The following is a 26,632-nucleotide window of genomic DNA, read 5'->3' as shown; positions in this document are numbered from 1 at the left end:
ACGCACCCGTCCGTGCACGCGCCCTCTCCGACGCGTAATTCGGTGTCCTAATTCACGCGGGCCCGCTCTGCTGACAAGACAGTGGCGGCGCGGTGTTTGCATGCGCCAGCAGCCATCTGTTCTGTAACAGGACGAGCGCCGTAGATTATGTTGATCGGGCAGAGAGAAAGAGGGAGTGTGTGTGTGTGTGTGTGTGTGTGTGTGTGTGTGTGTGTGAGAGAGAGAGAGAGAGAGAGAGAGAGAGAGAGAGAGAGAGAGAGAGAGAGAGAGAGAGAGAGCATTACGCACACCCTGATCTGATCCTGATCCACACAGAAGCAGTGTGGCGCACGGACCGACGGCAGCCCTCACAAAGTGAGAAGTTTTCGCCAAGAGGATTCTGACCAAAAACTAATCACCTTCATGTCTACTTTGTTGGATACTATCCCGCCGATGCTATGGTTACCTTTATTACGGTAGGAACAGCTTCTCGTTTTTTTTTGTAAACAATCAAAATGTTACGGTTTGCCGCGGGAAGTTGATCGGGAAAAGTTGAGTTACAAGTGATTACCCTACTTTGACGCACGACGAAGCGCAACCAAAATCGCGACTTTACGCACACGGAATCGGAGGTGTTCCAAACCAGGGTTTTTGAAACTCACTGCGAAGTTTTGAAAGCAAGCGTGCGCATCGCTGCGTCCAACTTTACATTTACTCAATCGTACTACGAAGCGTCTTCGGGGACTTTCTTTCTTTCTGTCTGTCTGTCTTTCTTTCTTTCCTCTAAACTTTCGGAGGCAGAGGACACGGAGTTCACGGCCACAGGTAAACTTGAAGGGTTGGGTGCAGCCAAAGCTTGATTACGCACACACGCTACGCACGCGAGAATCCTGCTGGTTCTGCACGCACACGGGAGAAAGTTTCTCTCTCTCTCTCTCTCTCTCTCTCTCTCTCTCTCTCTCTCTCTCTCTTCTCTCTCTCTCTCTCTCTCTCTCTCTCTCTCTCTGTCTCTCTCTCTCTCTCTGTCTCAATTTATTTAAAGGCGTGTGCGGCGCACTAGAGCCAGCAGAGCGGGCCGAGTGCGCACGGACGTGCGTCTTTTGGCTGTTGCGCCTCGGCTCGCTGTCAAAATTAAGGCTGACAGGTTAACAATCCTCATGCATTTGCGGTGCTTGGAGGAAAGAGTATCCCAACTTATTCAGGGCATAAAGACCCTTTCCATAAATATCTTGTGAGTTCTTGTGAAAAGTGACATCAAACCCCATGCAAGTTTATCTTCACAAAATCCATACTAATACAAATCAAAAGCTAAACAATTTGAATATAAAATTCATTACAGTGTCAAAGACTCTTCAAAAACACTGCCTAAATCTAACACATGCTTGCTTCTGTTGGTCAGACAAGACTTTTTTCCCTCCAATCCTTGGAGACACATGCGATCCTGCAATTTTGGAAATATACACTTGCTTGTGTGCGCCACCGTATCTGGTCTGAGAACAGTGCAGCTGCCCAGTCTCCGGTGGCAACACATGGACCAGAAGCATTGCATATTGCCGTACATTGATCATGATACAGTGATCATCTTGAGCCTTTGGTTGACGTTTTACGTCCCCCTTGCTGTTGCAGGAGTCTGCTTATGAGTCTGTGTGCATGTGTCAGGGTGTGTGCACACAAGTCATAGCCTTGCATATTTTACCAGAGAGGATAGGGAAATGAGGACTCACAGAAGACAGGCATGGAAAGACCACAGGGCGCGTTCCATACTGAAACTTGCTTTATGGGCTCCCAAGCCAAAAATGGCCTCTGAGGCAACCCGAGATAAGCTTCTGCGGCAGCTGTGGCCTGTGGAGCTGCACAGCTGCAACGACTCAGTTTAACAATGCTCATTTTGAGTTTTACTTATGGACTAAAGGGAAAGTATTGGAGCAAGGGGTGTGAACAGATCAGGGGCCGGTCTTGCTGGATGAACACAGAGTAGATAAGGGCAAAAAGGGGGCCAAAACAACTCCCAGGTGACTGATAATGTTACTACAGAGAGTTCACTTGTCTCCCATTGGCTATGCATTCCAAGCTTTTTGTGTTGTTGTCTCTTCCGTTATCTACTTTCCTCTCCGTGAAACAAGCCACTTTCACTTGCTGCCGCACCAAGCAACTAGAAAGTTTGTCTCAGATTCAGATGCAGTTTGAGCTTCAAAAGTGCTGCCTTAACCCTACTATTAACAAAAACAGAAACAATAGGTCAGAGTAATAAAGGCGGTTGACTGAACTGAAGAATTGTTTTACTGACTGTAGTCGCAGCTGCTCTGATTTGTCTGCCGTAATGTCAACTTTTGAAAGTCCAGCAATACTGGAGATTCTATTTTACGTCCTTTCCAGTTTAATTTGAGCGCAAATAATTCTGAATAAATCAATCATATGTTGTCTTGTGCTATAATTTTACCAGTGATTAGTATTGATGACTATTTAAAAGACTAATACAGGAAGAACAGATTCAGGAAATGAAATGCAGTCGTAGCAGAATGTGAAGGCAACAGATCACAGAGGCTAACAATAAAAGGCTTTAAATTACTTTCTTGGCGGGGAAAATTGTTATTGATTGCATAAATCAGGGCCCAGTGATAAAATTAGCAAAGAGTCCTCCCTCTGACTCTTGGAACTGGCTGATTCACCCCAAAACACGAGTCAGTATATCACCATCAGCAGCTTAAATCAGGTTCAAATCAGAACTTGTGTTCCAAAACAATTTCATTGACTGGTGAATAATTTGCTGCAAGCAAAAGCGTGTTTGGATGGAAAAAGTAGTTGTTTGATCACACTAATATCTTCCAGTTAGGCTGGCTCTGTTAACATCTGCATTGAAAGAAAACGGAGCAGCATTCTTCTACAAGGACGGATTTGTCACTTTCCTGCTTGTTGTGTTCAGTTGCAGCACATCATTTGGAAATTTTAAATTTTAAAAAGAAGCACGTGGGGGTTCAATGATTCACACCAGGTTTGAACTGCTCTGCAGTTAAATAAAACTTTAACTTTACAAGTGGTTCCCATATTCCAATGGCTTTCAAATGCCCATTTTCATTCGAGACACCAGTGGAGGAGGCATACATGGTTTATTATCCTAAAAAGCATTCAAAAGTATTCAAATCATCCATTAAGCACATTTGACCCCCTGTTCCAGCCTCAAGCAAACACTGTATTTTCAGTGAGTTAGTGGACAGGGTTGATGATGAACTTTGTGTTGGAGTGCACAATTTCTGAAAAGTAGGCACACAACAATGGAACTCATTTTTAAATTACAAACAAAAAACCTGGGATTTTACTGACCTACTGTTTTTTTTAAAAAACTAAATAACTAAACAAAAAACAGTAACAATTTGAATTCAGGTTGTCACGGAACCTCAAACAGACAACTGCAGTTTCTAGTGAGTTTCAAGATGGTTTACAATAAAGTCAAAGTGCAGCTCAAACGCTTTGCAGTTCTGTAGTGTTTCGTCACGGCGTCCGGGTCATGAGCATGAAAGACTGGCGGACGCACAAGTGACATCAGCAAGCAAGGTTTTTGGGGGTAATAAGCATCCCTGAAATCTGCATGAGGAGACATGTGAAATCTTGTAAAGCGTTGTGAGTTAACTTCAGGCCAGTGGTGCTTCATACCAAAGAGATGAGCGAGGCAGAGGATGTTCAGATGTGTTTGGGAGACAGGTTTTTTTTCTCTCTCTCTCCTTCCTTCCTTTCTTCTTCCTCCTTTTTTCTTCCTCACAGTGGATGGGGCCCTGGTAATATATGCTAGGGGTTTCACAATTCTGTCTGCGCCGAGATGGTTTACACACTTGGCCGAGTGTTTACATGCGGCACATTCTTAAGGCCAGTTATAGAAAAACATCGGGGCAATCTGATGGGCTCTCTGTTCTCCCTGCAACATAAACAGCCAGGCGTGCAGAGATGCAGATATGAATCTTGGCGCTTTCATTTGGAAGATTAATTCATTCAACCTGTAACCTGCCATGTGCACCTCGACGTGAACAATCTGCAGTTGATATGTTCACAGTGGCATGCAGGGTTCCTCAGAGAAGTGAAGCAAATTGAGATCATGTGATCTGGAGGTGAGACTCCCTTTCCCGGCGCCTCACTCACATGACAGCTCGACCCTCTTTCTGTCCGTTCTGACCCCGTAATCTGCCCTCACCGTCTCAACCTTTGTCTTTATCTCCTTCACATTCGCTGCCTGCAACCTATATGTCCCTCTTCTGTTCCTTCGTCTTTACATCTCCCTCTTCCTCAACCCCCTTCTGTCCACTTTGTTTCGCCGTCAAAAGGTAGACTCGTTGACCTCTTCTGTGGATGGATAATTGATCGGTGTAGTTTGAAAATCTTTGTGCACACGTTCATTTTGACTTCTCCACTATATCTAATTAAGTCAGCATTTAAAATTCTGGGTAAACAGCTTTCCTTTAGCAACTTGTCTGTGATGGATTCAGTCTTAATAAAGATAATTTGTTATACAGAATCATCCCACATGCCTTAAAGCTGTTGATCGCAAGCGTCCGACAGAAGACCACTTGGATGCAGGACATAAATGTGCAAAGCAGCTGGTTTGGGGAGAGTTTGCTGGAATTGTTCTCACATGGTCAGAATGTGACCGGCCAATCGATGTCCATTGATAGTAGAAAGGGTTTACCCATATAAGGAAGAAGGTGCTAATTTGTAACAATTTTGTAGAAATGTCTCAGGAAAGAGGATAATCCGCCAGTTTGAAAACCTTAAAAAGTATGCAAAAGAAGAAATGAAGAGTCATTTACATGGTTGAGGAAAGAAGGATGAAGCTTGACCAATACAATTAATCGCATATAAATGTGTCTTCAAGGCAAATGGACAGTGCTTTATTGTAAGGGGCTGAAAGCCAGAAGTTTTAGAGACCAGTCTGCTTTAATGCAAAATATTTTTAAGCCTGATCATACGCTGGTAATTTCTCTGGGCTGGCAACAGTTGTGGTTGTCTGTCAGTCTGTGAATTTAAAATAAATGCTAGCGGTGATTTTCCTTTGCAAATTGACTTGACAGCTGTGCTTAGGTTCGTTGCTCAGGCTAAAGCTTTTGTTTCACACTGTACTGAAGCTGTTTGCGCTGCACTGTTGAAGGGATAGTTTACCCAAAACTGTCTTTCAAGTGTCTGAAAGGCATAAAGATGAATAGGAGAAGCTTGTGTGAAGTTTTTTTTTTCTTCCAGATATTACAGTCAGAAAACATTTGAGGATTTTAGAAGCATGTGCTCTCTCTTGCAGTCTGGTAGATTTTGTGGGTGCTTCTCTGGCCAGGAACCCACAGCACGCTTTTGGCTAAAAATTAGTATTGCTGTTTTAAGACAAACTACTCGGCTGCATCTTCTTTAAATTTGGATGATGCCACATGAGAAAGATGGAGAGATTGGTCACTGTGTTGTTCCAGAAGGAGGAAGTCTTTCCATCCATAAACTGCCAGAACAACTGCATGGGTGAGAAATGTCACGACAGGCTGAATCTAAAAAGTTGAAATATTGCTATTAGATTAAATAGAGTTATGCTAATTTAATTGGTGGCAAAAAAGTAAAGTCACTGCTAAGCAACTTTGTATGGGGTTTACTGGTCCTCAAATGTCAGCAGCATAAAACAACTGGAAAACCTGCTTTTGGTCAAAGGAGTATGCCTTTCCTCTTCTGTTCTCGACAGATGTCTATTACAGCAGTAACATCAGCAGGGCTGCGTTTTTAATGACTGTGAAGACTCCACCATGTGACAGAGGGTTCAGCCAGGATATTTGGTATGTTCACAACCTAAATGTGGGCAGCAGTCTTGTCTTCTTGCCTCTAATCTGAGATGTGACAGCTTTGTCATGTGTCAGGTTTGAGGCCGACCTTTGATATATGAGTCGGCAGATGTTTAAACAGCCTCAGGGAGAACCTGTTGCACATGCAGTCACCAAATCCTTTACGTGCTCCCTCTTTTGGTTAAAGTCTTACCCAAACATGACACTAATCCCACCTTTTACCAAAAGTCATTTTAGTCCTTAAGCCAAAATTCCAACCCTAACTGACCTGCCAAAATGATGCATCCACACTGGCATAAGTCAATCAGAAATGCAAAACAGTGTTTTCTTTTTTCAAGATATCAAATCATTTATTTTGTGATTCTAACATTTGTAACCTCCATGGCGACATGTATCTATGTTTATTTATTTGTTTTACAATGCTTTTCAAATTGGAATTACATAGCTACCAGCGAGCACAATACAAAATTGGGTGCATTGTAAGGTTTTGCCTTTTATTTTCTGCAGATTTTAGAATCATGTTGACACTGATTTTTTTTCTGCTTTATGCCAAATACATGATTACAATCAGGGCATGGACAAAATGCTATATTTTTGACCAGTGCCGTAAACACTAATTTACTGGTAGTAGTACACAGGGCAAGAAATAGGCCAATGGAAAAGGGGAATGGAACCAAGCCAGGCCAGTATTTATTGTGGAATGTTCAGGTGATGAAAGTTGATGAGTGAGTTTTTGAAGTGAAAGTTGAAACGTTCCAACAAAAGATTAGTGTCATCTGAACCTCCTTCCTCCCCATTACTGCAACCACCATTTAAAGAGCCTAAATATTTACCTGGACAAAATGCAAATTATACACTCAACTGTAGGCCAGTGCCACATCAAGATTTGCTTCTTACCTTTTGAAACATCTGCTTGGACAGACAGTTCCGTGCCCTTCTTGTGATGCATGGCTGGAATAGAACACTGTCTTGTCAACACTCGGCTATTTGCGGTGAGAGGATCAACGTCTTTGTAGTCGTAAGTCAGAAAACCACATGGCTTTTTGTTGTCTGCCAAGTCAAACAAAAGCGCACCTTTATCTGGTGCCGATGATTAAAAAAAAATAAAAATGAAAAAAATGGAACACTGGAGGGGCCCTGCGATGAACTGGCGACTTGTCCAGGGTGTCCCCTGCCTTCGCCCTGAGACAGCTGGGATAGGCTCCAGCAGACCCCCGTGACCCTGACCTCGGGACTAAGAGGGTATGGAAAATGGATGGATGGATGGAACACTGGAGGTTATTTTTCCATTTAAAGGTGATGCCTTTGAGTGTGAGTTTTATTCAGTCACACAAAGAATTAATAACACATGTTCACACTTTTCACAGTGTCATCCAAAAAAGATGTGACTGAAAAGGCACAGGCAGAAGGAGAAGCTTATTTTTAGCCTGTCCTATGATAAATCAAGCTGCACTTCAGCATTTTCATAAATACAAGGAGAAAATGAGGACAAAATTGCATCTGATAGAAGAAATGTTTCAGATAGAGGAAGACATTATAAAAACAAATAAAATCTTTGACAAATGATATATTTCTATATATAATATACTCTTGCATCTCTGAAATGAATGATTCTTGAGAACAGAGGAATATGTGTAAACTGACTGGGAGTAAATTTGATTTAGCTCTGTACGTTATTTGCATTGTTTTATAGCTTATACCAGATCTTTGAATTTCACAACATGATTTTGTAAACAGTGGGTCAGTATGTGTGTCATAATGAGCCTTGTTAATAGGGTCGTGTGGTTGACGACATTGACAGTTGTTTTCTGTTTCAGTCTCCTGACATCCACCTGTATGTGATAAAAGGAAGTACGAGTGAGCAGGAAGTTCATTGACTTACTGTTCAGAGATCCAGAAAAAGATAAGAATATCTGCTGACATAATTCAGAAATCCGATAATTGTTGCCTACCAGAACTAATAAAGGTGTCAATTCTGAAGAATTGAGGCACAGTGATTGTGTAATAAGAACAGGTTGCGATGTGAATCGTCGATCCTGGTGTAGCAGCTTTATACACAGTATAACATTAACAGTAGCATTTTCACAGTCAAGAATGCGCAAAGCTTAATGGGCCAGTTGAAACATGAACCAAAACATGGTTGTTTGTTGTTGCCCTCTGAAATTTGATCATGTGTCGACTGAGGAACCATCGGCATCTGGCAAGAGTCCATCCGACCCATGACTCACTGGGCAAACTTTTAGTGAGGTTGCTGTTATACAATCCTGTGACATGACCTAAAGTATTCATGAACGGAGCGTTTCACAGTGTAAACACATGTAGGCGAACATGCCGTGAACATATACATGAGCGTGAGTACGCTTTTAACAGGAAGTGGAAGCAGGCAGTCAGCCTATATCAGTGTGAGAGTGATAAAGTGCGGCGTAACAGTCTGAGAGCTGTGACCTGAGAGGATTGTGTCTCTCTGAAGAGTCAGCTCTCAGCTTCAAAAAAGAGAACATTTGGCAAAATCATTATAAAATGAACATTATTATCTTTTATGACATGGTTTGAAAGGCACCACCACTCCTTATGCCAAATTGGTATAGATAACCAAATTTTAGCTTTTGATAACTGCTTGATGAACACGGAGCACACGGCGCGGCAGATTGCTTTCTTTAGCCCTTTGAGTGCAAAGTGTCCAGGTGATGTGTCGCATTAAATAAAGATTTACTGAGTCTTAATCTGTGTCAGAGAGCTAATCGATGGTTGGTGCAAGAAGGCAATTTAGTGATTTCCTTTGAGGCCGATGATCTCGTCCGGGTGTCATCAGAGGAACCCTGTGTGTTCAAGTGACAGAAAGACACCTGATATTTGATTCCAACTTTTGACTTATTTTGAGACTGTTAATGGTATCGGAGCCCCCTCCACAGACCCACCTCAGATTTAGGTAGATGAGGAAGGTCAAGCCCTGGGAGGGCTTTAAGCAGTGCTTAAAACAAGCCTCCTGCAGTGCATGTAGGCAAGATTTGCCACAAGCCTCCAGCCACCTTTCAGTCAGTGTCATTTAGCAAGAGTTTCTTGCTAAAACCATTAAAAAGAAAATCCCCAAAAAATGTCTAGAGCATTTTCAGCTCTTCGAGTTCAGGGAGTCTGTTGGCAAATTTGCTCAGATGGTAATACAGCGCCTCCGGAACATGGCATATTATTTAGGATATAGAGACATCATATACACACGCGTGCACACATACGGCACTGCACATCAATGAAACAAGGTCAAAGCCAACGTTGAGCCCTACAGTCTATTCCTGTGTCTGTGATTCTATTAGGCTTGGCACTGGATTAGCTTCCCTGATCTCTGTGGCTGATTTGGGCTGATTATTACAACCTATTACGGCCCCGGCTCTTTGACTCTCTTTTGGTCGGGCACAACATTATCACTGCGTTAAGACTGGGCGGTTATCATTTATCGGAGTGTCGTCAGTTGGTCCAGAGGCTAGATGCATGGTTTGGTCTGAGTTGGATTGATATAAAGTGGATGAGAAAATCTCAAACGTCAGGAATACTTTAGTATTTGTCTCCCTTTTATCACATGTTTTTAGATTTATAATAGTACAACTTGTAAGATCGCTGAGTCACCCAAGCACATCAGCCCCCCTGTTGACGCAAAAAGGCTTTTATGAACTGAATGACGCTGTTGTGTGTGATGTAACACGCATGCCATGTACTCTCAGAGGTACTTGCTCTTCCGTTAGATGGTGCATAGTGAATAGGGAGCTCTGGTAGCCTAAATCATCAATTTAGTTTGACAGTTGAAATTTCTAGGCTCCATATTATAGAAACATTTACCAATTCCTCTAGTTAATAAAAAAAAACTTTGTTTCAAAAAACACTGATACCTCTCCTAGGCTGGGTCAACACTGCCAACCGAGGCCTTTTAATAGTTGCTTCAAACGTGCCAGAAATAGCATAGAGGCCAAGCTGGAAGCAAAAGTGGTGAGTACTATTAAAATAAATAAATAAATAAATACATAAATAAAATATAAACCTGAAAATGATTACAATTTGGGATATTTGAATTGCTTCAAGGTTCTCAATCTTCTGTCAAACGCAAGAAAGCAGAAATGCACACAAGCTCTAATTCATCTTACAGTAAAACCTCATCTCGCAATAGTTTCTCCTCTTTCCACAAGAATGGCCAAGTTGTTTTACAAGAGCAAATTCCAGCGGCATTTAAACTGCTTTAAAGGTGCTTTTTGCAATTTTATGACATAACTAGCTCTCCTAAACATAGTGCGTGTACTTGCTGGACCCACCAACATGTACTCTACATCACTCCCCTCTTCCAAAAATGCCTGCTTTTCATTTAATTCATTAGAACAGGCTGCAATTTTGTCTTTTTTAGAGTCAACAAGGAACAAATAGGGAAGTACGCTCAAGGAACCACCTCATTGCTACCTTCAGGTATAATTCAATCTTCTAAACAATGCATGATAGTTTGTATGCAAGTTTAAATTTTAGTTCCATATTATTGCCATTGAGCCCTTGAATCCCAGTCCTGAAGCAGCAGTCTTCCCCTCGCCTCCTGTTTTAGCTGTGGTCCAGTCGAGACCTGTCATAAGTGGAAGTGTGTTGGCAGAACTTCTTGGTTTATCAGGTGCTTGTTTGTCCGGCCTGTAGACGATTATGGTGCCACTGTCTCCTCCTTTGCCTGTCACGCTTCATTGCCGGCTTTCTGTCGCTGGATTGTCTAGCTCGACAAAGGAGCTTTGGATCTAATTTGCGGGACATCCAGGATGTCTCGGAGGGTGCGCCGATACAATCAGGAATCGAGCTGAAATTTCCCTTTAGCGTGGAAAACACAGTATGAGTTAGAGACAGTCATGGTATGGTAAATTTGCTCAGTACCGCATCAACTCTCAATAGAGGTCACTTTTTTTTTTTCTTCTTTAACCAAATTAAGAAAAAAAAGATTTCATTATGTGTTATTCAGTCAAATTGAAACCTTCATTTTGAGAATGTGCAGATATATTAATAATCATTGCACGCAAATGTTTCCACACAATTTTTGTGACAGATTTGAGGGCGATGAAACTTATAACTACGAAAGGTTCAGTCATAATATTAAAAGTTTTTTATTACTCGCTACGTACTTGTTAAAAGGGTCACAACACACTGCAAACAACACGCAGATGTGTAGTGAAGCATGCACATGCACTACTGGAAAGTCTTTTTTGCTTTGTCGTGTCAACTGACAGTGTTTATGGTTGCACTGTTAACAACTTATTTGCATAAAAGACTGCGTGATGACCTGACAATTCGAGCTTGGTGCGAACCGACCGATATATGAAAAAACTTTATTGAGACGTTTCATTCTATTCGCCCAGGACCAGTATAACCTGTAGACCTCAGGCATGATACAAATTATCAGTTTCGTTCATTCCCATGAAATTATGTGTAATTAGTTCACCCACAGATGTTTACTGATATGTAAATGTTAAAATAACTTGGATGACAGGTTTGAGCTTAACAGTTCCTGGAATTGGTGAAATGTTGTTTGCGGATTTTTTTATTTATTTTTTTTTGCCTTTTTCTTCCTTTGATTGCCAAGGTTGTCACATTGCATGTTTGGCACAGCCGCTGTTTTCGTACATAGAATAGAAAGGAACCGAATGAGTCCTTATGAGATATGGAAAAATCCCAATGACTTTTTGTTTTTCTTTGTTGGGGAGGTATGTGTACCTGCGTACCTGTGTAAGCACATGTATGCCTCATGTTAGACATGCACACACACACACACACACACACACACACACACACACACACACACACACACACACACACACACAAAGCTACAATACCTTGACATGCATGTGGTAACCACTGCATGTCATCTTTTTGTCCCTTACACACACTGGCAAACGTAGGCACACGCACACACACATTGAAGAGGAGGCGACCGCACACAAGTGCTAATTAGTTTTCTCAAGTCCTAATCACCATGAACGCGGACTCACCTGGCAGTAGACGCTGAAAAGAGAGGGATAATACCATGTTATGATTGGAATTCTGCCCTACCCTTAACTAACTTGAACGGCCTCAGGGGTGAAAAGAAAAGCAAGGCGGGAGGTGGAGGAAAACAAGACGGAGGAGCTTCCCCGGTTTTAAAAGGCTCGGTCATAAAATGGAGTGGAAAGTCTATCAAAAAAGAAAGCATGCTCAGTATTGACATCCTTTCACACTCATAATGTGTGAAAAGCTGCAAATCAGGAAAGGGGTGTTGAAACTCCTACGAGGAATTGTTTGGAGTGGTGGTAAACACTGACTCCTTATTTCTAAGAGGTAGAAAAAAATCAAACTGTGTTGTCACCAGCCTATCAAAGAAGTCTACCTTTCCGAAAACGAAATACTGAGTGTCCAGCTGCTGGTCATCCATAGGTATGTTTGAATCAATAATAATCCTCAGGATGAAAATAAAAATTTGAAATTGGGCATGTGTGGGATGTTCAAGTGTGAAGACGGGTCAGAATGTTTGGCTAACGAGATGTTACTTTGAAACTCCTTTAAAAAAGAAAGTCTGTTTGTCAGGCTGCCTTTGTATGCAATGTTGGTCAGTGCGAAATGTGTAAAACTGGGCCCACTGCCTCTCTACAAGCAGACCAGATATTGAATTTAAGATGAAAAACCACAAACTGGTCAGTCACAATCGATAGTGGGCTCATAGTCATCTGTTGGCCTGACCTAAGTAGGCGTGCTGGATTTAATATTGCTCCTTTGAATCCCATGAACTCTTGAACAGTGTTGGATTTTCCCCCATCAACTGGCCTTTTCGGACATGCGTAACAAAGAAAAAAACAAAACAAAACAAAAAAAGACTTTTGGTCTTCTGCTGATAAATGAATTGTAGAGCGATGTGTTAGAAACCTGAGCCAGCGTTTGATTCCAAACATATTCTTTTTTTTTAAATACAGTATCTCTCTGACAAATTGATGTCAAGTTTTCTGAATAAAAAAAAAACTTGGCTGGAGGCTGAGCTGCACACTAGAGCTCTGTTTTACTCTGTGGCTTTCCCTCTCGCTTTTATGTCGCAACATCTGGAGTCAATTGGACAGTATTAGGGCTCAGACATCGGTGAAAATCCCTCCGGGAGGATTTTGTAGGTTTGGCACACTGCTCGCTAAGCCCTGTCACTAAGCGCCTGGCCTTCATCATCACTGGGGTCTCCACACTGACTGAAACACACATCATCCAGTGCATGCAATTTTACAACACCGGGTGTGTTAGCTTAAAGCTGCAGTTGAGGTTGTGTTTCTTTAATTGAAGGTCATCTTTAATGGGCTTGAGGGAACATAGGTAAACATTGCGTATGCTGGGCTAAGAAGGTGTTTATTAAGTTATTCATGGCTTTATTTGGCTGACTTGAGCAGTCTGCCTGTAGAGAGGCAGAAGGACACGTGTGTTCGCAGCAAATGAATGAAACTGGGGTTTCTTTGGTAGGCGTAGACGTCAATAGAGGACACGCCAGCTCAAACCAACAAACCAGAACATTTCAGACACCTGGCTTCATTCTGTCATGTCTAAGTTCGGACTTTCTGATTCACAAAGGTATTAATGACCTGAGTTTCATATCGCTGAACTGCTGACGCTTAAGTCAAAGGAATCAGCAGTGCCATCAGATCTTTAAAACTGTCTGATGAGTCAATCAGCTGATTTCAGCTTTTTCTGTCTGTCACTTTAGATTACGTACAGCCTCTAGAGAATACATTTCTGAACGGCTAATTTTCTCATTCTGTTTACGCTGAAACGGCAACAAAACATGAGGAAATCATAATCACGTGTGTCCACACGATGCAACCTCAGACTTGTTCATTTATTTGGAAAGAACAAAATACAAAATATACCACAGTTTGCAAAGCTGTGAATTTGTTTGATATTATTTTGGTATTGCAGACACAAAAATACTCTAAATAATTTCACAATAAAACAAGTATGCAATACCACTAGATGGCGATACACTGTATGCTAGCAGCTGCCTGTAGAATAATCCTATTCTGTTTAATTGGCTGGTAAAATCTAAAGGAAAGTCAACAAGCAAACGATGGCAAGTCAAAATATCAGAAAAGACAGTTCTAATTGTAGTCGCTTTGTAGTGTCTCTCTTCGTTGTCATGTACCAAATCAAATTGTGAAATGTGCCCATCCAAGTAGCGCTGTGATGCTGTCACGTACGACGCGTGCTGTCATCCTGTCTACGCTGATGTGCAGCAACGAGAGACCGAGAAGGTGCTCACTGTGAGAAGTTGTCATGTTCCAGGCCTGACGCGGTATTTGTGTGAAGGATAGAATGAAAACAGAAAAGGCCCTTCTCAAAAGGATCTGCGTGCTTTTCAATTCTGCACGCACGGCATGCTTGAGCCTCTGCATAAAGCCCTCTTCTGTTGCTTATGTTATTTATATGCGTATGCACGCACGCATGCATCACATGCCTCGTGTTAAACGTGTACTATTTATGTGCCATATATGTGTCAGTTTGGTTGGACGATAATATTGCTGTTGCCATGGGTTGTTTTTATCGCCTTAAGGGTTCAATTTGAACTAAAATTGAAGTAATGCATGCAATGAGTGTGCTTGTGGCTGCTTGTGTTATGGTGATCTACTGCATATTTCCTGTTGGCTTTAGGCTGTAGTCCAAACCCTAAATAAAATATGGAAGCACTTGTTTTACCTTTTGTCTTAAAAGCCATTTTAGTTGCAATGATTGTTTTTGCACCGTGAGTGTGATTTGAAAGGTCGCAATGTTGTTCACCACAACAGGAAAGTGGCCAAGCTGATCGACTTTACTGTATATCCACCAACAAAGGCTTTATTTTGAAATTTCTCTAGCAAAACCTAGATATGTCACTTACACTCGCTTTTAATTTACGACTTCCGGAACATACGCAGCTATGTTGGTGAGATAAAGCGTATGACGCTGGAAGAACCAGGGGTCATGTAAGGTCTTTGGGATTTTCTGAAAAAAACAACAACAAAACAAAACAAAAAAAAAACAATGCCAACCCAATGACAGTTGGCAGAGGCACAGTGGACACGTGGGAACCTGTCTGACTAATCAGATCACGGCTCTGCGTGGGCCTGTTGTGTGTGCGAGTCAGTAGAACAACTCAGTTGCGTCTGTCTGAAAAAAAAAAACCCTGCCATTCAAACAACAGGCCTAGAGCTCTGACGTCTGCAGCCAAAAACACATTTTAATCTTTAAAAGCTAAGTTGTTCTTGCTGCTGGGATCTGGGGAAATGGAACGCTATTAGCAGCAGCTAAATTCATGCCCCGCTGCTCTGTGCTTGTGTTTGAGGCATTTAGAGGACGTTGGTTAGGCACGCTTCTTCCCCAGCTCCACATGCAATAGTAAATATCTAATGAATATAGAGACCTGGCATTTGTAGTCCGGCAATCCAAACAGAGGTGTGTGGCTTGTCCTCAGACCTGTATTCGGCAAAACATGGTCAGTGTGTTGTTGTGCGTGCAGGGATTCTCTTGGAGTCGAATGACCGTTTGCTCCAGGGTGTTTCCACTTTTTGTTTTTTTGTTTTTTTCTGAGAGAGCAGAATTGTGTCACAAGATACCTAGTCAGTGCCAGGATAAGAGTTTTGTTGATGCCGGATACAATTCACACCCTGCAAAATCAACTTGGCTGGCTTGAATAGAAAAAGACCTTTGCAAACAGCGCACTCAAATTGAGGTCAAAGTGTGCTACTATAAGCCTCCATTAAATGGATTGATCTCTTGTTAGCTGCTGTGAGCTGTTGTTAATTGGTTCATGGGCTTGTTTTTCACTGAAAAATCAACTTAAAATCAATTTCACAACAGGATCCTGACATAGTGACGTGATTTCACTGAAATCTTCATCCAAGTCTGCTGCCCTAATGGAATTTTCTGTCCCCAAATTTTTCTCTTCTATTGAAGTTCTTTTGTGTATCTATCTTTACTCTTACTTTATATCCCTCCTGCTTTATTGTGTTTTCTGTAGTTTCCAATGCAAATCAGCTGATGCTTTTTTTTTTTGCTGGTTTTTGCCACTAGTTCCGATTGTAATGAAAAGTAACACATAAAATATGTTGTCTATATGAATTTCTGAACTGAGCTTCCTTTCCTGTGTCTTTTTTTGTCTCCACCATCCCCTAAATTCAATGTTTGGCTGATAAATTGCAAAATCTGGACTCCAAAAGGTCAGACAGAGATGTGTTGGCAAGTAGCAATGACATTGTGGACATGATCCACAATTAAATCTGAGGAAATGATCTGTATTCTGTTTCAGGAGATCACATGGCAGATTAATTGGTCTTTGCCAAAGCCTTAATCCCATCACTGCAGAAACAGGTCCCCAGTTTGCTGCACCACTCATCCTGTTATAACAAAAAGGAAACTGAAAAACAAATCTGATAATTTTGTGTTAAAGATAGACATTGTAAACTTTGAAGAAATTACAGACAAAGCCTGTGGGACCGGGCCTTCAGTGTCTCCAGTGTCACCCTCTGGAACTCCCTCCCCAAGCAACTGTACGGAGCTCAACAACTTCAAGACTGCCCTCAAAACCCACCTCTTCAGAATTGCCTACCCTACCTGAACCCTCCTACCCACCACACCTCCCAGCCCATATCTGCCTTCTCAACCCTGTTTGTTTTTAACAGATTTTAACAGATTTCATTTTATTTTATTATTATCTATTTTTAATCGTTTTTAATTTTTAATCTCTCGCATTGTTTTTATTGTTATTTTACCTGTAAAGCGACTCTGAGCACCTGTAAGAGCGCTTTATAAATAAAAATTGTTATTATTATTATTATTATTATTATTATTATTATTATTAGAGTAAGACGCTGATGCCGTTTAGCAAGCTAGCGGTAGCAGAGATCAGTTGATATAAGAGTTACTGGGGATGAGGAATCTAAAATCAGTTTCCCCATAATCCACTGTCCTAGTTGTCTCCTTGATGCACACCAGATGGATACATTGTTTCATTTTTAAGATGGTTAGGTAAACCTTGGCAAACCTCAGACTGACTCAAAATGTAGGTCAGCCGCACCGACAGTTAGGCAGGTAAAAAGGCAAACGCACAGAATTTCCCCTACTGCCCACATAATAGCGCGGGCAGGTTATTTTTAGGTTGGTCTTGCGTTTGGGGGCTGTGGAGCAGACTGTAGCAGACGGCACATATAGCCGCGTGGTCAAACCGCATATGCTAAATAATTTAATCGTACATGCGTTTCTTAAGAGGCGATCCACAGTAAGGAGAAGGTAGCCCTGGAGACAACTGGCTCTAACTAGATTGGAGACCAAGAGAAGCTCAATATGGTTGTCGTGCCTCCACATTTGTTCCCTCCCGCTTATTTTCTTCCATCATAATTTTGCCAATCTCTAGCTCAGGAAATGACACATAAATGCAAGGCTGCTTGTGATGGGTGCAGGTAGCATTCACACCTGGGATGCACTGGCCAGTTGCCAGTTGGTCTCTGGCTACTTGCCTAGCTAACGCTGCAGTGTGGACCAAACGAGACCACTCTGAATGCAACGGCGCAAGAACAGACCGATTGGCAACTAAAGATTTTGTAATGTTTTGTGTGTTGATGCCTTTTTGTGAACACCTCAGCTGATTGTTCGAATATGTCGACAGTCCGGTCTTTCGTGGCTTTTTTTTTTTGGCATGGAGGACAGTGCAGGTAGTGTTTGCTTAAACAGCTCCCACTTGGCTACAAGTACAAAGCAAACAAGCTAAACACTTTCTTTCTTTCTTCCTTTCCTTCCTTCTTTCTTTTTTTCTTTCTTTTATTTTCTTACTGCCTCACTTCTCGTACTGGCATACCTCCACTGGTTGGCTGCCTTTCTGCCGCCAAACTGCCTCAGGTCAAAGTAGCTGCTTGTATTATTACTTCATCTCAGTCACATTGCTGCCGTCTACCGCTTTACTGCCAGTATCAGCACATTTCCTCTCTGTGCCCATTACAAGCCAGACTTCACCATCAGGGCGATTTGAGGAGGCACGTGTTTGTAATTCAGGGCCAATTAGTGGTGTGTTATCGCCACCACACCCCATTCGCTTATACTACATCTGCAACCACACGGGCATTTCCTAGGTCAATATGCACAATTTAATTTGCTTGTCTTTGTAATGAAGGGGGTCTCATCATCAACCTTGCGTTGCTCTGGGAATAAATCTGTTTGTTTTGTTTGTCTTTGTTTCATTAGCCTGAAAAAGCCTGATGTTCTGTACACAAATGCAACTGCTTATAATTCTAACTGGAAAAAAAAAACACCTCTTGATCACACACGCAACAGTTGTTTGAAGAATTTTACATTACTTTTTATATATTTTAATTCTTATGTACATATATTATATGTATTTATATATATTTTATATCTCAGATCTCAAGTAGACACACTTTTTTTCATATAATTGACCCTAATATTTCCAAGCCGTAAAGTGGAACATTTATAAATGTGATAACACAGTAAATTGGTAGTGGTAGTTTCATTTAATTCTTTCTCAAAAGTGACTCTATGCTTTGTAGTATCCATACGAAATAATCAAGTAAAGAAAACATACCATGCATTGAAAAAAAACGTTAATTAAAACACAAAGCCATTTAGATTCTCACAATTGACGTATTGAAAACTTGTGTCTAACAGAAATGTGCAGTCCCAACTCCTCTCTATAAGCGAACTACTTGGTAAAATCAGTCAGCTTTGCATGTGAATTTAGCTTTCAGAGAACAAAGAGGTCTGAATAATTATATGATTATAATTATAATGATGGAGCTATATTAATTGCACACTCCAAATGTTTTCTTGAACTATATGTATTAAGAATTAAAGGTTAACTTTGCCTTCTATTTCGATGGCTTTATCATTACAAGTAGTCTACCAAACAACAACAAATGATATTGCAAATGCAGCTTTTACATACATACTGTATACCTCTCTGCCTGCTTCTTTCTGACATATTTGAACTCTAGTTTTAACAATTTGATTTTATTTATTTTGGTCTTTTTCTTGATGCTGGACCAGAAAACTCCCTACTTTACATAAAGCTCAGCAGCTTGACCCCGGATACCACAGATACCACAATTGTTCTTGTTAGTTTGGGTTTAAATTTGACTTGTATCATTTTGAAATAGTGCAGTTTACTTGCTGCCTATTGTATTTGTGACCCAACTTTGTGTCATGTTCATTTTGAGAAAACTTATCTCCACTGAGATGGATTATCTCCTTTGAACAGTAATTAGCTCAGGAGCAAGAGCAGCTCATGGCCCAAGTCCCACCAACATATTGCAGTATCGCAGATGTCCCCGTTGACATTTGTTGTGCTGTGTGCTCAGATCTGAGCTCCAACAGAAATGCTCCAATGGGCCTGCAGAGGAGGAACACACTTTGTGGTAGATGTAATGGTCTCTCGACATCAACATTGGGGATTTTGGTTCCGATAATTCTTTTTCTTTTGTGACAAAGACTCTGATTAGTAGTTTCATCCAGTTTTTTTAAGGAGGCTTTGCAGTTATGTCTAAATTACGTCACAGTAAAACTCATCTTGGGCGTGAGCAGGGCTTTAAAGAAGGATGAAAGCACAAGCGGATAGAGAGAAAAGTGAGGATGACTATGAGCTGATGAGTGAGATGATGGGCGGATGAGGACTATGAGGGATAATGTCGACGTGAGGGGCATGGGGGCTGGACATTGACCCTAATGAGCCTCAAGCCTCCTAAGCTGAAGTTATAGAAATGTTCAACGACAATGATCCACATTTGATTGCAAACATCTCTAAAGAAGTAATTGATATAAAACTAATTTGACAAACAGGTCTAGTTTATTTTCATGCTGTTTCTGCTGCAATTACTTGTGTTGTAAATTGCAACTGTATTTGATTTTTCCATGTCATGAAGAACCTTTCACCATAGAGAAGAGTTTGGTTGTTGTGAAAGTAAGGTGTACTGATCAAAATGAGAAAAAACAAAAACATATTTTTTGTCGTGTTGATGGGAGGAATGCAACGCCTTTTTGCTACGTGCTTTGTTTTTATATTTTTACAGAGATGCTAACGATTACCATGTGTTCTCACTAACTGAAAAATGCTCACCACACACAGGCAAGTCAGACTAAATTAATTCAAGTGCACTTCCATGGTGGTGCAGTGGTTTGTGCTGTGGCCTCACGGCAAGGTCTGATTTGATGGACAAATATTTGTATATCATTTTGCCGTCTCACTATGCCAAGTTGAGCCTCACAACCTATTATGTTGTTGTTGTTGTCCTGACGCCGTCACACAATTTTAGGCGCGACCAGTATGCACAAGCACAGTGGCTTGAGAGATATCCACATTGAATTGAAGGGAAGTAATAATCTATTTGGTGCAGGGTGGGGGTGTGCGCTAGTCTTTTTACTTCACTGCCCTTGGTTGTTTGGGAGGGATCAACTGCCCCCATCTTTGTTGAGTCTGAGGAGTGATGCTGACAATTTAATACCTGCCATGTCAAGCCCTGGCATGTCTTTAAATGTCATCCTTGTTAGTGTCATTAACACTGAAGGTGGATGGAGCGATTTATAGGCATCGTCTTAAACAAGACCATTTATTTCAATCTTTTAAAGAGTTGTGAGTTCTGAGGGGGTCAACAAGTGTGGATTTTGTGGTCTAAAGCAAAGCTGCATTACATTTTTTAATATTGTTGACAATAGGAGTAGAAGTTTAAAAAAAAAAAAAAAATGTCCCAGAAAGTCCTTTCTGTTAAATCCTGATCTGCTTTGTCATGCTATCATCCTTCTAAAAGGTTGTTCTATTGTGAAACTAGTGTTTCCATCTCAACGGCCCCATTGGAACAAGGCTGCCCTTATGCAGTCCTGTGCCCTTTGATATATATATATATATATATATATATATATATATATATATATATATATATATATATATATACATATATATATACATATATATATACATATATATATATATATATATATATACATATATATATATATATATTTTTTTTTTTTTTTTTTTTTTTCTCATAGCTAAAGGTCTGATTTAATTTCTGAGTATTGATAAGTGAGCGGTCGGAGCTCTGTTTGTATTTGCCTACAACCAACCGATTTCAACGTATTGGGTAAGCATGTCTTTGTCGTGTATTGAACAAATTCACTGGGCCCCAATGAAACTAATTACAGTTATTAAGTATGATCGTCCAGTACAAGATAATGTTTGTAATGTCGTGACTATTTTGAGGCACACTGGCTTTTGTAAGCTCCTCACATCAGAAACCCATGACAGACCCGTATTTTAAGGACAGCTAATCTCCTTGGTCGATAGTGGGTAAAAAGAAAAAATACCTGCAACTCATGCTGTATCAGAAGCAAAAAACAGATTATTAGATTACGTTTATAACCTAAATGTAGTGATCACAGTTTCCGTCTAGTTTCACCTGTTAAATGTGATTGAAATTGGCTATAAGATACTGACTATCTTTTCCTACCTGTAACATTATGAAAACAATTATGTAACCTGAGTGAGGTCTGCGTACCAAGGTGTGAGGCTCCCTGCAGATTATTCTGTACAGTGTGACTGGCAGTCGGGTTTGTTCAGTCACAGGAATCTTAATCGAACATGTGTGTTTATGCACAGTGTGAAGGATGACGAGAGCTTTTAGATGTATGAGTTTGCACAGGAGGGATTGTTCTGCTTGTCATTTACCTTGAGAAAAGACTTCAAAGGGCGCCTTACCAAGCCTTGCCATTTCTCTCTCTCTCTCCTGAAACATTTTTTCCCCCACTTTGAAGTTTTATCAAGCTATTCTGTTTTCTTCTTTGTGTGAGCCTCCAGGTCATGGCATTACCAAGTCCCCACAGGCTTGAATGAAAGATCCAACTTACTGTTCCATTCATCATTTTGACTGATAAATTGCGAGATAAACAATAGTTGTCACAAAGCATTAAATATATTTATATATTAGATATTCACGGTCATTTAGCTTGAGTCACAAGTTTTGCTGCATAGTAAGTGAAAACAAAGCCCCAAACCCTTGCATTCCACTCTCACCCAGTTCTGAGCCTATTTTCAGGCCACAGAACCATCTGAATGTCACATGAAAAATATATTTCCCGTTAGCAATTCTTTGCGAAGCACAATGCTCAGAGGCACCCGGCGCATTTCTTGTAAACACACATGCTGCAATGTCAAACTCCCTCTTGTTTGTTTTTGGGGGTTTTTCTGACATTTTAGGGAAAATGACACGCTCACCAAAGTAATCCTATATGGCCCCCTCCGCCTAAAACCAACAAGCCAGGAATTGATCAACAGTAAATTTTTTGTGCAAAATGCAATTTGAAGAAAGTCTGATGGCCTGTGGATGAATGCAAGGCATCTCTTGACAGTCCCCTCAGGCGTCAGATGTTTCACCATGTCCTGACCTGCTTGTTCTGCTGTTAGAAGTATGTACAGAGACATTTGCTCTGCAGGAGAGCAAACACGACGGGCGTCAAAGTCTTACCTTTTTTCGTCCCTAAAAACTGCTGTCACACTCAGGTGGAAGGTGTTGAATAAAAGACATTAAGCCTCACGGGAGATCTTGAAATGCTGAGGCTGCCACCTAAACCTGGTACTGATACTACTGATCAGCCTGCAGTCTTCCCATCAAACCTCCACTACAACAAACCACAAACTATGGTAAACAATAACACACAGTGCTCGTGGATCGATCGTTTTTTGTGTGCAAAGTGAAAATATACACAACATAAGCGATTTGCAAACCTCCTGTTTTACTTTTTATTGATTTTCTTGTTGTTTCTTGTCTTGGGCTGAATGTGTTTTCTAAATGTATACATACATAATACATATACATAACGCATTGTTGCCGAAGTCATATTTGAACGTTTTTGGAAAACAAGAAAAAACATTTTTTTTAGCAGGCACATTGGTAAAGTTAGGCAGATATAACAATTTGGCCAAAAAATGACGTAGGCAATTATGCTATATAATAGGCTCACGATAATACAAAACACCAGGCCACAATAAATATGATCTTGTTCTTAATTTGCCCACCAAAAAGGTTGAATTAATCTGCTGTTTTCAGCCAGGAGCTGAAATGTCAGTTTGATCAACCACTCTGAGAGCTGTTAATTACTGGGCAGTGCCCCACCACATATGAAATGGGGAAATCCATTGCTTTACTTGTGTTTTTAAGCATTAGGCCTACCACTGATCACAGCACCTCTGCAAGTCGTGGCACATTGCATGTGGGAAGACCGAAGCCTGAAAAACAAAGAAAAAACAAACAAACAAACAGGGTGGAGAAGTTTCACAAATGTTGTATAAATACAAAAGTGAGAGTGATGGTTGACTGATGGCTGAGCTGGCAGGAAGTTTGCCTCATAGCTTGCCTGACGGGCATTGCCCTTAGAATAGGAAGAGATGAATGAAAAGCTTTTAATTCCCTGCTGGTTTCCTCTCATTTAAATAAATGATCCAGTTGTTCAGCTGCAACAGTGGAAGGCTGTGGCTGCAGTCGGAAATGTGGGAAACCTCATGAATGAATGCCAGTCGGAGAGAGATGTTGAATCTGGCAGTGCAGCAGATTGGATAGTTTCTTTCCTTATGCTTGTTTTGCCATCGCTTGTCTTTGAGTAGTTGTGCCCTGAGTTCTTCTTGTAATGGGCTTGAGCTTGGTTGATTGCTGTGTTTGTTTCTATTCATGGCATTCCTGTGATGAGCTGCCTTTGCCAGATTGCACTCTGTCTCACACCTAGATTCACCCCCCCACCCCCCACTCCCACGCCTCCCCTTAGCCCCAAGTGCAGGATATGTTGTTAGAAAAAGGATTAGGCGATGAATGGATGGGGAAAACGTAATGAGTCTCACACCGACAACATTTGGAGCCTGTTTTTTGCGCACATGCACAAACATGTTGCTCAACCAGCCTGACCTGATACTATGTGCTTTTCCTACTTATTACGAAAATTGTTTATAGCTCACTAATCAGGGTGTGATTGGGTTGTAAAAGAGAAAAGCATAAAAAAAAATCAACAACCTTGGACTTTTGTGGGTGTGCCTTCAGTGAAAAAACAAACAAATAGAAAGACAACTGTTGGGGTTTACATTCATACTAATTAGGCAAAACCACATTGTGACTTAGGTTACGTGTCGTCAGTCGGAGGCAGTAAGATCAGAACAGTTGCAGTTCAAATTGGTATTCAAATACCAGAGTATGGAATCTAAAGGTAATGACAAACCAGCTTGATCAATTTGAAACCATGAACTAAAACAGTTTAACCTTTCAAAACCTATGATTTCTGTTTTGCATGAATACATTTAAGAAATAGAGGCTGTTGGTGGACATGTGATCATTGCTGTGCCGCAGGGCCGCTGCGCACAAACACTACAGCTCACAATAATCGCATGCGTGAGGCCTAATGCCATGTGTCGCCATGCAATTCACTGAACGGCGTTATAGCTGTTCAGTGGCCCCGGGGGGTTTGTTTGACTTGTCGCTACACATCGCAGCTCATAACTCCTGTTCATACCCAAACGCACTAGCTTACATGTGTCGTTCCCGTGTTGTTGTTACTCAGTTCCACAGTGTCCTGAAAAACTCGAGGAATTTCCTCAGGCTTGTTCTGAAAGAGAACCTTTAAAAATCATGTGGCCTCTAGATATTTTTTTGCAGTCCTGAACACACTGGGTCCTCACTGCCTTTCGAAAGGTTCTCAAGGTTCCAGGGGATCGGTTGGGCCACTTTTGAGTCTTTTTTTAAGAAGTTAAAATCCCTTGCATGCTGTCATAAATTAATTAGTTACCAGATCCACGGCTGTGACTGTTCGAAAGTCGCAATACCTTTGAACGAGACACTGAACCCCAAGTTGCTTGGGATGAGCGATGTTGCTTGCGTTGTAAAGTCCATTTTACCATTTACCCTACATTTTTAGAAGAAACATTTCAGCATGAAAGAATATCAAAAGTAATGTTGTTTTTTCTGCTTTTCACAGATTTTACAGGTGAATCTAGTGATGTCCATCCTGCTGTATGTGATGGTCCTCGTGTACCTCTATGGTATCCAGGCAAGCAACATGGACGGTGGTCATCGGGGGCAGCAGCAGCCAAGTCCGGACCCCTTAAACTCACTCATCATCCAGCTGCTTCAGGCTGACCTCACTCGAGGGAAGCCCAGGGTGAATCAGAGCCAACAGGGGAAGAGCCGGGACACTGAGCTCCAGGAGACGCTGCCTCCTCTCCTGCGTGCAAACTTCCCCTTGGAGGAGGGGCAAGGCGATGAGGAGCAGTGGGAAATGGGGGGCCGCAGCGGAGGGAGCAGCGACGGAGTGGCCGACCAGCATTTGATGCTGCTGAACTCTGAACTTCTCAGGCAGCACAAGCGATACAACTCACCCAGGGTGCTGCTCAGCGGCCGGCCGCCCCTGCAGCCGCCGCCGCTTTACCTCGCCGACGACTTTGTCAGCGATGGCGGCGCAGCGAGCAACAAGACGCGGAGGAAGCGTTATGCCGAGCACCGGAGCTATCGCGGGGAATACTCAGTGTGCGACAGCGAGAGCCAGTGGGTGACGGATAAGACTCACGCGGTTGACACGAGGGGGGACCCGGTCACGGTTCTTGCCAAAATTAAAACCAGTGCCACGCAGGACATCAAACAGTACTTTTACGAAACGCGCTGTCGGACGGCGAGGCCCTTCAAAGGCGGCTGCAGGGGCATTGACGACAAGAACTGGAACTCGCAGTGCAAGACCACACAGACTTATGTGCGAGCGCTCACGCAAGTTCGCAACTCGGTCGGCTGGAGGTGGATACGCATCGACACTTCCTGCGTCTGCGCCTTGTCACGGAAGCGTCACAGAACATAAACTAAACACTACTAACTATCCCTGGCAGGGGTTACCTGTTTGGAATTCTACCTTCCTGCGGAGGATTTTCATTTCCTAATCGCAGTGATTAATGTCCCAGGATTGCGTGGCACGCTGGCGGAAACCAGCGCTACAAGAAAAACGTTAATTCTACTGAGGAAATCTTAGGTCCGTTCTGACAATATTTCACGTTGAAGTACTGCGAATCCATGACCTTGTGCAGTGCAGCTGTTAACAGAAAAAAATACACAGGAGGAGGCTGTGGGGAGAGAGGGAGTGTGCTATTGTGTACTGTACATATAAATTATTTAAATTATACAAAATGCATGTAGTTCATACATGTTTATATATATATATATATGATGTATGGATATATTTGTTATTTATTGAAAAAAATAACTTTTTTCAAAACCAAAAACAAACAAAGTAATGAAACAAGCTATGAACTCGTTTTAAGACAGAGATGGGCTGCAAAGGTGCTTCACAGTGAGACTTTACATGTGCCTTGACCAGTGTGGTTGCAGAGCAAAAGACGCCGAGGATGACTTTCGGTGCCGAGCGGGGGAGACGGGACCCGCCTGTCTGCTGGATCAATGAAGAACTATATCAGAACACGCAATGACCAAAAGAGATGGTATTTGTGACCAAGCATAGACATTTACACTGCAATTGCAAAATGACCACTCTGTTATGTTGCAATGCACCATCAGTTGAATTCAAACCTGGAAGAGAGTAATACAAATAAAGTATAGAAATGTCTCTATTGGAATCTGCTGGCAGATATTGGGAGTGTGGAGGGAGGGGGGTCCAACGGTTTGTTTCTCATCAACACAGTTTACGTTTCAGCTGTTATCATGAGCTGTTTTGTTTCTTCCTATAATAAACAAACACCCTATATTTGTTAAAAGTTGCAAAGAGTTTTTGAACCTGATACAATTTCAAACTCTGTTTAAAATGAAGCTCATAAACAATAGAAGCAAAATAAGGCA

At 41.6% G+C, this 26,632-nt stretch overlaps 1 protein-coding gene across 1 annotated transcript; it reads left to right on the top strand.

The window, feature by feature from the left end:
• The first annotated feature begins 105 nt into the window (after window positions 1–105).
• Window positions 106–26,542, top strand: ntf3 (neurotrophin 3). Its single transcript, XM_076011730.1, has 2 exons — window positions 106–455; window positions 24,774–26,542. Exons 1-2 carry the CDS (start codon window positions 438–440, stop codon window positions 25,641–25,643), a joined length of 888 nt encoding a protein of 295 aa, XP_075867845.1. The 5' UTR covers window positions 106–437; the 3' UTR covers window positions 25,644–26,542.
• Window positions 26,543–26,632: the final 90 nt, after the last annotated feature.

This window comes from Nelusetta ayraudi, unplaced genomic scaffold (genome assembly GCF_046127955.1).
Source record: "Nelusetta ayraudi isolate G7.1 ecotype Tasmania unplaced genomic scaffold, CSIRO-AGI_Nayr_v1 ptg000135l, whole genome shotgun sequence".
Classification (NCBI taxonomy): Eukaryota; Metazoa; Chordata; class Actinopteri; order Tetraodontiformes; family Monacanthidae; genus Nelusetta; species Nelusetta ayraudi.
The sequence above is the reverse complement of the archived record's forward strand: the minus strand, read 5'-3'. Positions and strand labels throughout refer to the sequence as shown.